The sequence below is a fragment of the Atta cephalotes genome (genome assembly GCF_000143395.1).
Source record: "Atta cephalotes unplaced genomic scaffold scaffold00008, whole genome shotgun sequence".
Classification (NCBI taxonomy): domain Eukaryota; kingdom Metazoa; phylum Arthropoda; class Insecta; order Hymenoptera; family Formicidae; genus Atta; species Atta cephalotes.
In genome coordinates, this window is record NW_012130072.1 from 5,002,878 (window position 1) to 5,016,676 (window position 13,799).

Here is a 13,799-nt window from a genome sequence, read left to right on the forward strand (position 1 = left end):
TTTGAGAACAAAAGAAAAAATAAAAAAAATGAACAGTGAACAACGCGTAAAGAAACTAAATTGAAATGAATCCTATTGGGAATCCGTAAGATTAAAGAACAAAAAAAAAGATAAAAATCACATAATATTTAAGGTCATGAATTTATAAAGATATTTACACTCTAAGAATAAAGAGAATCTTCTGTGGCAGCATAATATACGGAAAATTACTAGTTCGACACTTAAACTAACCGTATGTTGGGGACGAGGACGAAGGATTTTCTGGATACGTAGATGCGAGGATAGTGTCCCGACGATCCTTCGGATAACTGCGTCTTCCGACAGTGATGTAACTATTAACACGTAATCCCTTAACGTTATATTTTTCCGATGGTAGCTCTAAGATTGATACTAAACGCTTCGTTTCCGGTAGCAGCGTGCGAGCGATATTAGAGGTGTCCATGACAACGATCGGTGCGTTTAGTGAAAATTCGAGAGCTGTATTAGCCATCGGCAGTTTGTGATATATTTAGTGAAACAAATTAAAAAATGGTTGTTATTCAAATTTAAAAAAAAAGAGAAGAAAGAGAGAGAAAGAGGAAGAGAGAAGAGAAGCGCCTAGCGGTTTTACATCCACATACTTACATACCAAGGATTTGGTATAACTGCGCACGCTGCTGAGAGCAATCCGATCTGTATAATTGAGACTAGATCTCATAGGGCATTCCGTGGTAGACGATGAACGGAAGGTTGCCTTTCAAAGATTTGTCATAGTCTCTATAGTTTCAGAGAAGATAGTTTTGAGTCGAATAATCAATTTATATGAAGACAATTTGAAGATTGCAGCCGATATTCTAACAGAAATGCAAAGTAATTTCTTAAACTTGAGAAAGCAATGAAATCTTTATTAAGACTAATTTTTAAAAAACAACTATATCTATATTTAAATAAATCTAGCTATTTAGCAAGTGTTTTAGAGATAGCCAATTTTAAAATTTATCTATATTTTTTCAATCTTCAAACTCCCTTTAAACTCCTGAATGAAATCAAAGGAACTGGAAGTGTCACTTTAAATCAGAGTTATTTCTTTTGAGATGACACCTTTAGTTTCACCAACGTTATTGATTGTGTTCATTGATTGTAGAGATTGAGACTCGGGCAACTAAACTGCTTCTTTGAAAAAGTAACAAGCACAATCAACCTACCAGAGAGTTTAATGTTTATTATTATACAAAAATTCATAAACCTCAAGCCATTTCTATACTCATTACGATACATAATTTTTTATAACAGATTTAGCAATGCAGATTGAACCACCATATACCATTTTACATCGCCGGCTTCCTCTTAGCAGCGTTGACCGCCGTATATAACTATAATTGTAAATTTTAGGTATTACCGCGCGTATAATAAGGAAAAAAAGCGATAAGTGAGAATGAGACGAACTATCGTGAAGGAGAGGAGGAATAAGAAGATAAACAAAAATGATATAATACACATAACAACACACACACTATATATATATTGTAATATTATTTTTCGAACATAGTAATGTAATGTAGAATATAATATATATATTATATATATATTATATATATATATTATCGTATCGTAACGCGATCATTTCGTATAGCGCTAGGTGAACGAGGTGTTTTTGGAGGTTTAAGAGAATTAATTAAGGTGGGCCAGAAGCGGGCGGGCGTGCTGAACGGCGCGAGGTCACACTGATATTTTTACCAAGTTTTTCGAGTATTGGAGGGGATCCCCCACGATTCCTATATAATGAGAACTTAAATGTATCCTCGCGCCACTGCCGCCTCCGCGCTATTTATTAGCGTATACCCGCCGACCAGTCGTCGAAATTCGATTCGAGCTCACATCGTGTTCAACTTCGTACAAATATGGAAGCAGACAACATATAAACACACACTATAACATGTAACACATATAAAACTTACATATATAACATATGAACAACAACGTAAATAACAATTGATCGCTATGCTTATTCCGAAATTGCGATCGTAAGATTAGCTTCTAATGTATAATTAATTGATCTCCATTATACATTCAGGGAGCAATTGACGTTTTTTTATAACGAATCTAAATTTTGCATTCTAAATAGAGATGCATTGGTCTTTTTGTTTAACGATAAAGAATTGCAGCGAAGATGCAAAATTGTGCCATCTGTTTGTAGAATAGATTAAACACAAAAATGATATATTTTTTAAGTAGATGTATAAAAGTTATAAAAATATATTTTATTGCAGATAGATATATATCCGAGTTCTGTGTAGAGACACAATTTCCACGAGATAACATGATTATCTCTTCTAATTTCAAAATATTTTTCAACATAAATCTAATTCGGCAATTACTTGAAATCAAGTCTGTGTCGGTTGTTCCCGTCCTATAATAAAGTACAATTAGGCAATACTAATGGAACAGAAAATAATAGATAAAACGCATCTGTTGCAGTTCAGTAATTTTGAATTATTGACGACTGGCCTGCGGAGAATTTTCAATTTGTCGCATCGAAGATCGAAACGATATAATCGAGATAACGCGGCGAATGAAATCAGTTTTTGATGAAGCGCGTCGGAGCTTTCTTATTTAATTATTTCGTTCTTCGAAGCGATGCGTGCGGTATCTTAATTTTTCATTGTTCACAGAAGGAACGAAGAATCGAATAGAGAAAGAGGTGTGTACAGTGGGAATGATTGGCTGCTATAATATGAGTAAAAAAAAAAGAAAAGGAAAGTCAAAACTTACTCTCCCGTTCCCTCCCGCCTTCCTCTCCCTTTATCTCCTACTTTTAAATCCATCACTTTTGGAAACTCCTCGAGTGTCGGCCCGATATGGACACCATAAAGCGAGATGTTTCCTGACGATGAGAAAATGACTGTAAATTGCGAGGATTAATGTAATACGTAAAAAAAAGAAAAAGAAAATGTTTACTAATACGTTGTGTTTTAACATACTTGTCGGATATTATTGGTTGTCGAATATGCGCCCTACAAAAATTCAAAACTTACGACAAGTTGCGATTAAGATAGACCTCTTCCTTTCGTTTTGTTTTTATATGCAGTTGTTATTCGATATTTTGTTGTATGAATATGCTGGCATGTTGAATCGTGGATGAGAACCAAGAGTCGCGAAGCTGGACATATCTATTTTTTGCGAGGTGCAATCCGCTCGTTGCGGCGTTTAAGTTTCGCATGTCCAACTATTGTATTAGGACCGTTCGTGATAACCTCTTTTGTTTATCGTTTCCTTGAGCGAATTCGATTCACGATTTTATTTAGCTCAGCAAACACGCAGCAATATTTTGTACAATGCAAATATAATGTCGTAAAACTTGTCGCAACGGTACGAGCAGATTGCGCATCGTTTTTAATAGAGAAGAGAAGTAACTATACGGATTAGAGGAAAATTAACATTGTGATGTTCATTGATCAAATATGTCAAAAGAAGAAGGCCCACTGGTTGAGGCCCGACATTTCTGAGTACACTATAAATAATAAATATTATGTAAAATTTATTGAATACTGTGCACACACTTATTGCATACCTTATATCCATTATGTACTAAATAACAGTAACAGTCTGATAGTCTGATAGTCTGATAATGAAGAACAAATTAAATAAATTAATGGTTATTTTTAATTTCTACAGTTTAAATGGTTTATTTAATTAAGGCATAATATAATTTTAAAAAGCTTTCTTGAAAGCTTTTCAAAATTTAAGAAATGACTTTAAGAAAAAATAAAAGTAAAAAAATAAAGATTAGAAATAAGATTGCATTTAAATTCAGAACAGAAAAAAATCGAGAAATATTAAAAAATTAATATTGATTAAAATAGCAATTATTGCTTTTACAACTGGTATAATAAAAACAGAAAAATTATTAATAATAAAGATTAACAACAATAATTATTAAAAACAATAAATAAACAAATTCAATTTTGCGTATTTATTTTGCTGAAGAAAATCCAACTGAAGAGGATCTCATATCAACAAAGATCGGAATGAGTATTGAAATTCACAATTAATTATAAATATAATTATTTGTATTTGTACTTTAAAATTTCATTTATCATATGCAATTGCGTACCAGGTATTAATCAATGATTTTATCGTTATATCGTTACTTTACTTAAAAAAAAAATAAAATGAAATAATTAGAAACACATGATTTTACCATGAATGAGTTAAGTAAATATTATACTCTATTATCATTAAAAGTGAATTAATTGAGTTTCTTAAAAAAATTGCTAAAATTATTACGACTAAAAAATGGTGGTTTAAAAAAATTTATCGTAACTCAAAAAAGTGATTTTTTTAAAGGGATTTTTTTGAAACAAAAATAACAATCTAATCATGTCAAGAATATATTTGTTTTTACTGATATTATTTGATATTAGTTAATAATTTTCTGTCAAAAATAAGTTTTTCCTTTTTTTTAAATTTTACTTTTTTTAAAGTATCACTTTAAAAATAGAAAAAACGATATATTAACGTAGTCAAACAAATAAAGAACTTCGCTCATTTTGAATATAAATTTGGGCCTCTCCTATCCAGAAAAGAGTAGTACATCAAATTATACTGCATGAAGGGTAGATTAAAATTGCATAAGTATCAACAACATCTGCAGATCAGTGTTACTTTATCAATATGGCATATAAGACATATTTTGCTACTTATGCTTGTAGGCTGTTTCAATTGATGGTTTTTATTATATTTAAAAATATTTCTAGATAAGAAATATTTTTTTGATCCATCTCTTTTCTTCACAAGATTTATTTTTGTATCCAGAGCCTTTCTTGTTACTGTACAGTGACAGCACATGTAAGAATAATGCTGTAGATTGCTGCGCTCATATCATTGACACACATTTAATAATCTAGAATATGCCAAAGATTTTTTTAATATACTATACATACCTACTATAAATATCTTGTTAATGAAATAACATTTCTCAGCTCTGATAATTCTGATGATGAGCAATCGGAAAAGTAAAATGACATGTTTAAAGTATCAAAACAATTTTCTACAAGGATTTGAGGATTTATGTATATATTTATGTATATATTTAATTTTTAATATTTCTGTTATTATCTATAAAATGGAATACAATTGATAAGTATAAGCGAGAGATGTTAAAAAATGGATGAAAGTTTAAATTATATCAAGATAAAAAATTAAGATTTTGAATCAGTCGCTAAATCTATAACATATACGAAAAATATGATAGTTTTTAGGCATTTCATACATCTCTCTTCCCTCCTCTTTCGTTTATCTTAATAAAAAAAGTCAGTATTGTCTTGTAGCAAAGACAAATTGTGACGGCCAATCTCTCTTACAATTAGAGTATTTCTTTGCGAAACAATGCCACTAGTTTGGCGCAAACGTCGTGGAATTTATACTGGCGGACGATATTTCACGAGATATCAGATGTCACGTCCGTTGCGAATTGCATTACGGACGTTCAATGACGTTGCTGCAACGGGATGCATGTGCAGACATGCAAGTCGTTGTTTGAAATAAACACATGCACGTAGGCCGTAGCCAATCGTGGCCGGTCGAATGTGCGCCGTAAGATAATATACCACGCGCATTCATCGCAAATGCACGATTGCAGTAAGCGATAAAGCTGCGATTGCGCAGTGTGGAAAAACAATTCGACTGCCATTTTCGCTACGTGGAAATCCATCCTGAGACCGACAGTGATCCGATATGGATAATATAGACATGATTTTTTTTTTCGTCGAACAATTTTTTTTCGTTGAAAGAAAAAAATATGTATGAAAAATGAAAATTGTACAGGATTATTTGTTTTTCAATGAAATGCTGAGAAGCGGAAATACAAAAAATTGTGAATGCGCTGAAAGATTCTCTTTTGAAATATGATAAAAAATGGATGCTATACATAATTTTATTGAATATATGTGCGCTTGCGCATATTTTACGTGAGTTCGTTAAATTTTAAAGATTTTGAAAAAAGAAACTATGTTTATTTAAGATTTATTGCTGGGAATTAGTAAAAGTATTTGATGTACGACATTTTGCCTATACACTTATCTGATAGATTTATCACTGCAACTCTCAATGCAAGATCCAAAGTTCAAGCTTTTCTGGAGCCACAATTATTACTCTTCCAAAAGAGACAAAGGTTATTTAATTTCTTTAAAAATAAAAATAGATCTGTAGCAGAAATTGATGGGTTTGACCTTCCATCAATTTTCAAAAACGTAGTTTAGTTATCGAAATAAAAATGTTAATACGCTATTTTTAAAATTATCGGGTACGAAAACAAATTGAAATATCGGGAAGCTGTAATTAATACAGATTTAATTGAGAAACAATAAACTCTTATCAAATAGAGCATCATCAGCGCGCATTTTCACAGAGCGAAGGGGACTTTTGCGGAAGCGGTTGGCAGGTCTGGCTTGTCTGTTTCTACTTGGCCTACTCTCCGTGTGTTCCGCATAGGTTTTCGCAATCGCTGTGCGGAATCGCGGTAAAATCTCGCGATTATATTCACGATCGATTAGACTCGGCAGCGCGGCTAATGAACCTGAGTATGACGATGCAAAGCGCTATAGTCGGCAATCCGTTGCAGCGTCCTGCGTGATCGCGTAATTGACTCCGAGGCGTTGTGAAAATCGGAGCGACCGTCGTTAAAGCGGATGGTCGCCGCGAAGTGCTTTTCCTGAAAAAATGTGGCGGTGCTTTCAACGAAAAACATCATTTTGTGCGGCTGAATACGATATTGAAGAACGATTGGCGGAAGACTCGAAAGATCCAACGTACTTCCTCGACTTGAGGTCTCGTGAAAATTTGCGTGCGGTCTCGTGCGCATACGTGCGCAATAATTGCACGTATAGGTGCACGTATAATTGGTGCACGGCGGGCTGTTTTACGCGGATATCCCTTCTCTCAATCGAAGTGGGTGAGACTCGATCCTCGCTGATGGATAGATGTTTTAGACTCTCCGCACAAGAACATCCGTAACACGTTATGTTACGTTAAATACTGAATCGTTAACTGAAGCCTGTACGTGATAGTAAAAATATCGACTTACGCATAAAGACAACCGTAACGTAATATTTAATGTTACGTTATGATTTTCTTTATGATGTAAGTTTACTGTTTATTGTTACGTATAGATTTCAGTTTACGACAGTTTATTACGACAGTTTATAAGTATTTAATGTAACGTAATGTGTTATGGATGTTCTCGTAGGGAAAACTTTAAACATTTCTTCTCAGTGCAAAAGTTGTTTGGTTACTGACGATCATTCTCCTGCAATATCAATTGTCTTATTGGGTTTCTCTATGTGGACATTTCAATGTGATTTTTAAAATTTAATGACATTTTTTAGTGGATTATTATAGACTGATCTCAATTTCATCTGGATGCCAATCTACTGATCGAAATATTTTTTTAATATTTGTGAAGTTTTACTATTCCTTTATTGTGGACTATTATGACTATATGATGATTGATACAATTATCGTAGTAAACCAATATTTGGAAAAACTATTCCATGGAAAAATATTTATCTAAATATGCAAAAAGATGTAAGCACCATTAATCTGAGAATATTTACACATTGCATAACATATACATCAAATAACATAATAACATAATATTTAATACAAATGTGTATTTTTTAAATGCGCATGTCAATTTATTTCAGATGAATTTTTTTTATATACACTGAAAAAATATTAAATTTCAATAAATATTTGTTCGAATAGTTTTAAATAAATATTTATTAAATATAAACATATATTTATTTGATATAAAAACCATTAATTTGATTTAATTATCATTTTTTTATTAATTGAATATTTATTTATTGTAAGTAAATATTTATTTAATACTATTTAAAAAAATATGTACTAAGATTTAATAATTTTTTTTAGAACATAATATATATACATATATATTTTTATTTTTTTATTATATTATTATGTAAGCTAAAATAGTTTCAGCAAAGTATGAAATATTGTTTATAAATTAAGAGCAATAAATATTATTTCTTATTTGTTTTCAAATTTTATAAGTTAAAAAATAATTATAAATAAATTATTAAGTATTTATATTATATGTCCAGAGAAAAGGTTGTTTCGATTTAAAGAAAATTTCTTTGATTTATGAAAAAATTTTATTTGATTTTAAAAAATAATGTTTAAATCAAAGAAATTTTTTTACGTTTATACGAAATGTATTGTGCTATTTAAAATCAATTAACGAAACTCAAATAAAAATTCAAGTAACAGTAACATATAAAAATAATACATTTTAATCACTCTTCCTTCTTTACAGAAATAGTAGTACTCCCAGTATAAGAAATAAAACGTTGCATAATTTTATTTCTTCAAGAAATTTTGCTATATTAAATTAAAGAACACGGTTTGCCTTCAGTAACATCATGGATGATGATATTGATGATAAAGACGATACAAAACGGTAACAACACGCTAAAAATTCTTACGCAATTTATTATATGTTTATTATAATAAATATTAAACATATAAATATTTTCAGAAAATCGCGTAATCTCAGCGAAAAGAAACGCAGGGATCAATTTAATATGCTTGTAAACGAACTCGGTAGTATGGTTAGTGCAAATGCGCGGAAAATGGATAAATCTACGGTGTTGAAGTCAACAATTCTATTTTTAAAGAACCATAATGGTATGCGTAATATTCTTTACAATACTCTATTTAAAACCAAAATATCTTTTCAAATATTTTTAATTAAAATTATTAAGAGTTAATAAATTCTAGTAAACGAATTACTTTTGTTTTTAAATTATTTGATAAACTTTTAAATATCATTTTTTAGAATTAAATATATAGTTGCTTATTTTCAGAGATAGCAGTTAGATCGAGAGTCCATGAGATTCAAGAAGACTGGAAACCATCTTTTCTCTCTAATGAAGAATTTACTCATCTTATTTTAGAAGTAAAATTATGTACAAAATTATAAAACTAGACTAAGATAAATTCTGCAATATTATAATATTTATTAAAATATTTACTACTTAGGAACTATTTCCTAGGAACTAATTTACTAATATACATTTATATAAATGTAGGCATTAGATGGATTTATAATGGTTTTCTCTTCAAACGGACATATTTATTATGTCTCTGAAAGTGTTACGTCTTTGCTTGGGTATCTTCCAAATGAATTAGAAAACACGTCCATTTACGATATAACATATCAAGAAGATCAACCACATTTATACAATGTTTTATTGAATCCCGGAAGCACACGAGACAGACGTAGTATAAAAAAAGGTAAGGTTTTTATAGTTATTAGAAATTAGGAAATTTATGTGATTTTTATTAAATACAATTTTCTGTATTGACAGAGGATCAAACTTCTTTTACTTGTCATATCAAAAGGGGCGGACTCGATTTTCGGGAAGAATCTATCTACGAACTTGTACAGTTTATCGGATATTTTCGTAAGTAAAATATCTTAAAAATTTTTAATTTATTAAGTAATTTTATGTGATAAAATCTGGCTTTATCAAATTACCTTATATTTAACACTTCGGAGCTAATGTTAAAATTTGTAACACAATTACATGCTGGGTTTGATCCATTTAATTTATATTGACTAAAAGACATTAATCTCAAATGATAAAACTTATAATTATTATACATATAAAAAAGAATAAATACTAAGTTTACTTTAATAATAATATTTTAAATTTGCAAATGTAACATAAAAGATATAATTGAGAGGGTCCAATAGACTACCGTTAGTTCTGGAAAGTTTAAAATTGAGTTTTATTAAAGAATATTATGTTGTTACAGGTTCTGCTATGGATAGCGATGTTGACAATCTATTGCCAAATCAGAAACTTAGTAGTAATACTAGCGGACCAGATAACAAGTATTATCACCGATCGTATACATGAGTATAAAAATAAAATCGCGTAGCAATATATTTACGTTTAATTTTGCAGATTAGTTTTCGTGGGTACGGGACGTTTGCAAACTCCTCAACTTATCCGAGAATTATCCGTGACGGATAGTACGAAGTCAGAATTCACATCTCGCCATAGTCTCGAATGGAAATTTCTATTTTTGGATCACAGAGCTCCGCCCATTATTGGATATCTGCCTTTTGAAGTTTTAGGCACTTCTGGTTACGATTATTATCACGTAGATGATTTAGACAATGTAGTTACGTGCCATGAATCACGTAAGTATTAAAAAAATATAATCGATTATGCAGTTGATTATTAATCATGTTACCTTTTAGTGATGCAGAAAGGTGAAGGAACATCTTGTTACTATAGATTCCTTACGAAAGGTCAGCAATGGATTTGGTTGCAGACTAGATTCTATATTACCTATAATCAGTGGAACTCAAAACCTGAATTTATCGTATGCACGCATTACGTGATCAGTTATGTCGATGTAATGAAGAAATTGCGTGCAGAATTGAGGGATTATGATAAAACGCAAAATCAAGATATTTTATTGCCCATAAAACAAGTAAGATGACAGATGACGCGATTATAGAATTTCATAATTATTGCGATATTGCGATTAATAATACAAGATAAAATAAATGCAAGGAAATGTGTATAAATGCAAGGAATAAAAGAACAGAACATATTTTATTATACTGAGAAAAAGTTTTAGTTAAAAACAAACGAACCAGTAGATTCTGATCATATAAAAAATTATATTTATCATAATTAAATCTCATTATCTTAATTAGAATTTTGATTAATATAGTCAGATATTGATTTGTTCATTTTCAAACAGAAATTTTTCTCATTTAAACTTTATTGTATTTGTGTGTATATGTTATAGATATTTATGTTATAGGTATATCTTTGATTTATATATTTACGCATAATACATAGGTGACATCTTGTCAATCACCGTTAACACAATGGTCAACCAAATCATCGAGAACATCGAAATCAATGACAGTCGCTTCTAATCTCCGACATCGCGGTGATGGTTCCAATACGTCCTCAATATCTGTCTCATTACGAAGTTCACCACACTCGCAAATAACACATGGATCGAGATCGAACGCAGCTTCTGCAAGCAGTTCTATTGTGTCAAAGCCAATAGCTTCGGACAATAGGCAACAGCAACAAGCACAACAACAGCAGCAGTTACAGCAACAGCCACAACATCAACTTGATGTTAATCAGTCATGTATTAATTTTATGGATCCCACGCAATACGCAACGGTTAATTTGCAATCGGTAATTACAACCGAATTTGCAACGCCTGCTGCTCCAATTCTGTCAACTGTACCTACTCATGAGGTAAAGAAATAAATAATTTGTATTATTTTAATGTCAATTGCATGTTTGCATTTATTTTATTGCACAATTATATAAAATGTATGAACAATTTTCTGTTCCAATCGCATACAATTTTTAACACAATACAAATTTTATTACACAATCATATTTTGAGTAATTTTCAATAAATTGGGAATAAATTGGGACTTTCTTAATCTTGCGTATACATGCATTCTTTTAAAATTTGTTATAAAACGTAATAAATTTTATAAAGCATTTAAATTTAATTATATAAAATTTAATCTATAATATTTATAATACTTTTATATTATACTCAGTTTATATTATAAACAGTTTAATTATATTTATGAATTTTTATTTTACTGTATTCTCGATATTTTCAGATGTTGCAACAAGGTATAGTAATGACTCCTGCGCAAAATCAAATACAGAATGAATTGCAACGGAAGCATGAAGAGTTACAGCAATTAATTGTTCATCAGCAGGAAGAATTAAGAAGAGTTTCAGAACAATTGTTTATCGCTCGATATGGAATTCTCACGCCATTATTGAATGTTTGTATATCTTTTAAATATATTTATATATTAAATAAGAAATTATACGTTTTACTTTCTCTCTTTCTCTCTCTTTAATTTTTAGATAACTGATTATTTTTATTTGATATTTTTATTCCATCTATTTATTTGTATGCTTTTTATATATAATATTTTACTTTCTAAACTTTTTATTTGTTGAACATTAAAATTAGAGTTATTCACTTAGCTATCTGCTTAAAAAGCCCTTTGTGATTTATATTTCAGGCTGGTATACCGTATAATCCATCAAATCCGTGTCAACAAGCAAACCGGTGTAATACCAATAATACTAACGTGCAGTTACCCACATCCAACAGCGTACAAGGCGTGAATGTGCTTCCTATACCAATCACCGTGCCAGTGCCTATAGTGCCTACGGAATTATTTTCGCATTCTTTACAAGTGAATCCGTCATCAGGCTCGACGCATGGCAATGTGGGCGCTATAATTCAAACCCAACAGCAACAGCAACATTCGCAATTGCAACAGCAGCAGCAGCAGCAGCAGCAACAGCAGCAGCAACAACAACAACAACAACAACAACAACAACAACAGGGGCCATCACAACAGGAAGGTAGCAATTCCAATCTCGGTCTCGTGCCTTTTCAGATCTGTCTACAACAGGCTGAGATGATCTACAGTAATATGGAGGCATCTTCAAATCAACAACAGAGATCATCGCAAAATTAAAAAAATCTTTCTTTTATTTTTGATATTTTAACTGATGAACCAAAACTTTCTTCTTTTTAAATTTAGAACTCTACAAAGTTTTTTTTAAAAAGTCTGTTTTGTTTATTTATTGCATGTACTATACAAAGAAAACAGTAGATAATATTTAATGTAAAAAAAATATAAAAATATATATTTTTTCTTATCCTTTTTTTCTTTTTTCTTCTGGAGAAATGCAATTTTTTAAAAAATGTTGTACGTTGCATGTGTATAAAAAAATTCTAATTGTAAAAAGTTATAGTAAGCTCATTGTATAATAGCAGCAGCCAAATATTACGTAAACTGTGACAGAATTTTGATATTTTAGTGCAATAGTGTTTTTATATATTGGCTATTTCTCACTCTACCATTGTATATTTGTTTATAATTGTATCTTTATTTTCTTGTGTTATAGTCCATAGAGAGTTCTATATATAAATATAATGAACTATTTATTAATTCTATTTTCAAGAAATTAAAATATGAGGCAACAATATAAAGCAAAGTATAATTATTGTATTTTAAAATATGTATTTTACATAAAATCAGAAATTATAAAAATTAATTATATTCATTATAAAATAATTTTGCAAAAAATTAAGTTTTGATAAGGAACATTAACTTAAATTTCACTTAGAATAAAATTTTTTTATTTAAAGTCTAATAATTTTTTTTCCAAATTATAATGATACTAATATTTTCTATCTGCACATAATATGTGTTTTGTTTTACCTGTTTTTTCTGAGAATGTAATTTATATTTTTATACAAAAAAAGAGATTTTCTTACAATTACAGATTTATTTTAGAAAAATTAAGTTAAGTAATTAAATATTTAAAAGATATTGAGTTAAATGTATGTGTATAGTGATAAAATTACAAATAACAAATATTCTCAATAATATGTAACAATAATATTGAATATATAATGAAAGAATTTATGCATTTATTGGATATTATTAAGAACATTACTAAGAAAGTAAAAATATATATTTATTATATTATATTATATTTAATGTAAAATTTTTATATAAAATTTTGATAATCTTTTGAGAATAATTTGATTGTTTTAAACAATTGTAAACTTTTATAATAAATGAGATAGTTACAATTGAAAGGAATCATCACGCTTGTGTAGGTATATTTATTGAATTTATTTTTCTAGTAAATGTCAACGGAGAAGGGACCAATCTCCATGTTTTCCGAAACAGGATGTGT

The 13,799-nt window shown here is 29.8% G+C and overlaps 1 protein-coding gene across 1 annotated transcript; it reads left to right on the plus strand.

The window, feature by feature from the left end:
• Positions 1 to 6,699: 6,699 nt before the first annotated feature.
• LOC105627267 (circadian locomoter output cycles protein kaput) lies at positions 6,700 to 12,565 on the plus strand. Its single transcript, XM_012208553.1, has 12 exons — positions 6,700 to 6,806; positions 8,414 to 8,458; positions 8,537 to 8,685; positions 8,865 to 8,956; positions 9,090 to 9,294; positions 9,369 to 9,464; positions 9,820 to 9,898; positions 9,972 to 10,210; positions 10,271 to 10,506; positions 10,884 to 11,300; positions 11,684 to 11,854; positions 12,101 to 12,565. Exons 1-12 carry the CDS (start codon positions 6,700 to 6,702, stop codon positions 12,563 to 12,565), a joined length of 2,301 nt encoding a protein of 766 aa, XP_012063943.1.
• Positions 12,566 to 13,799: the final 1,234 nt, after the last annotated feature.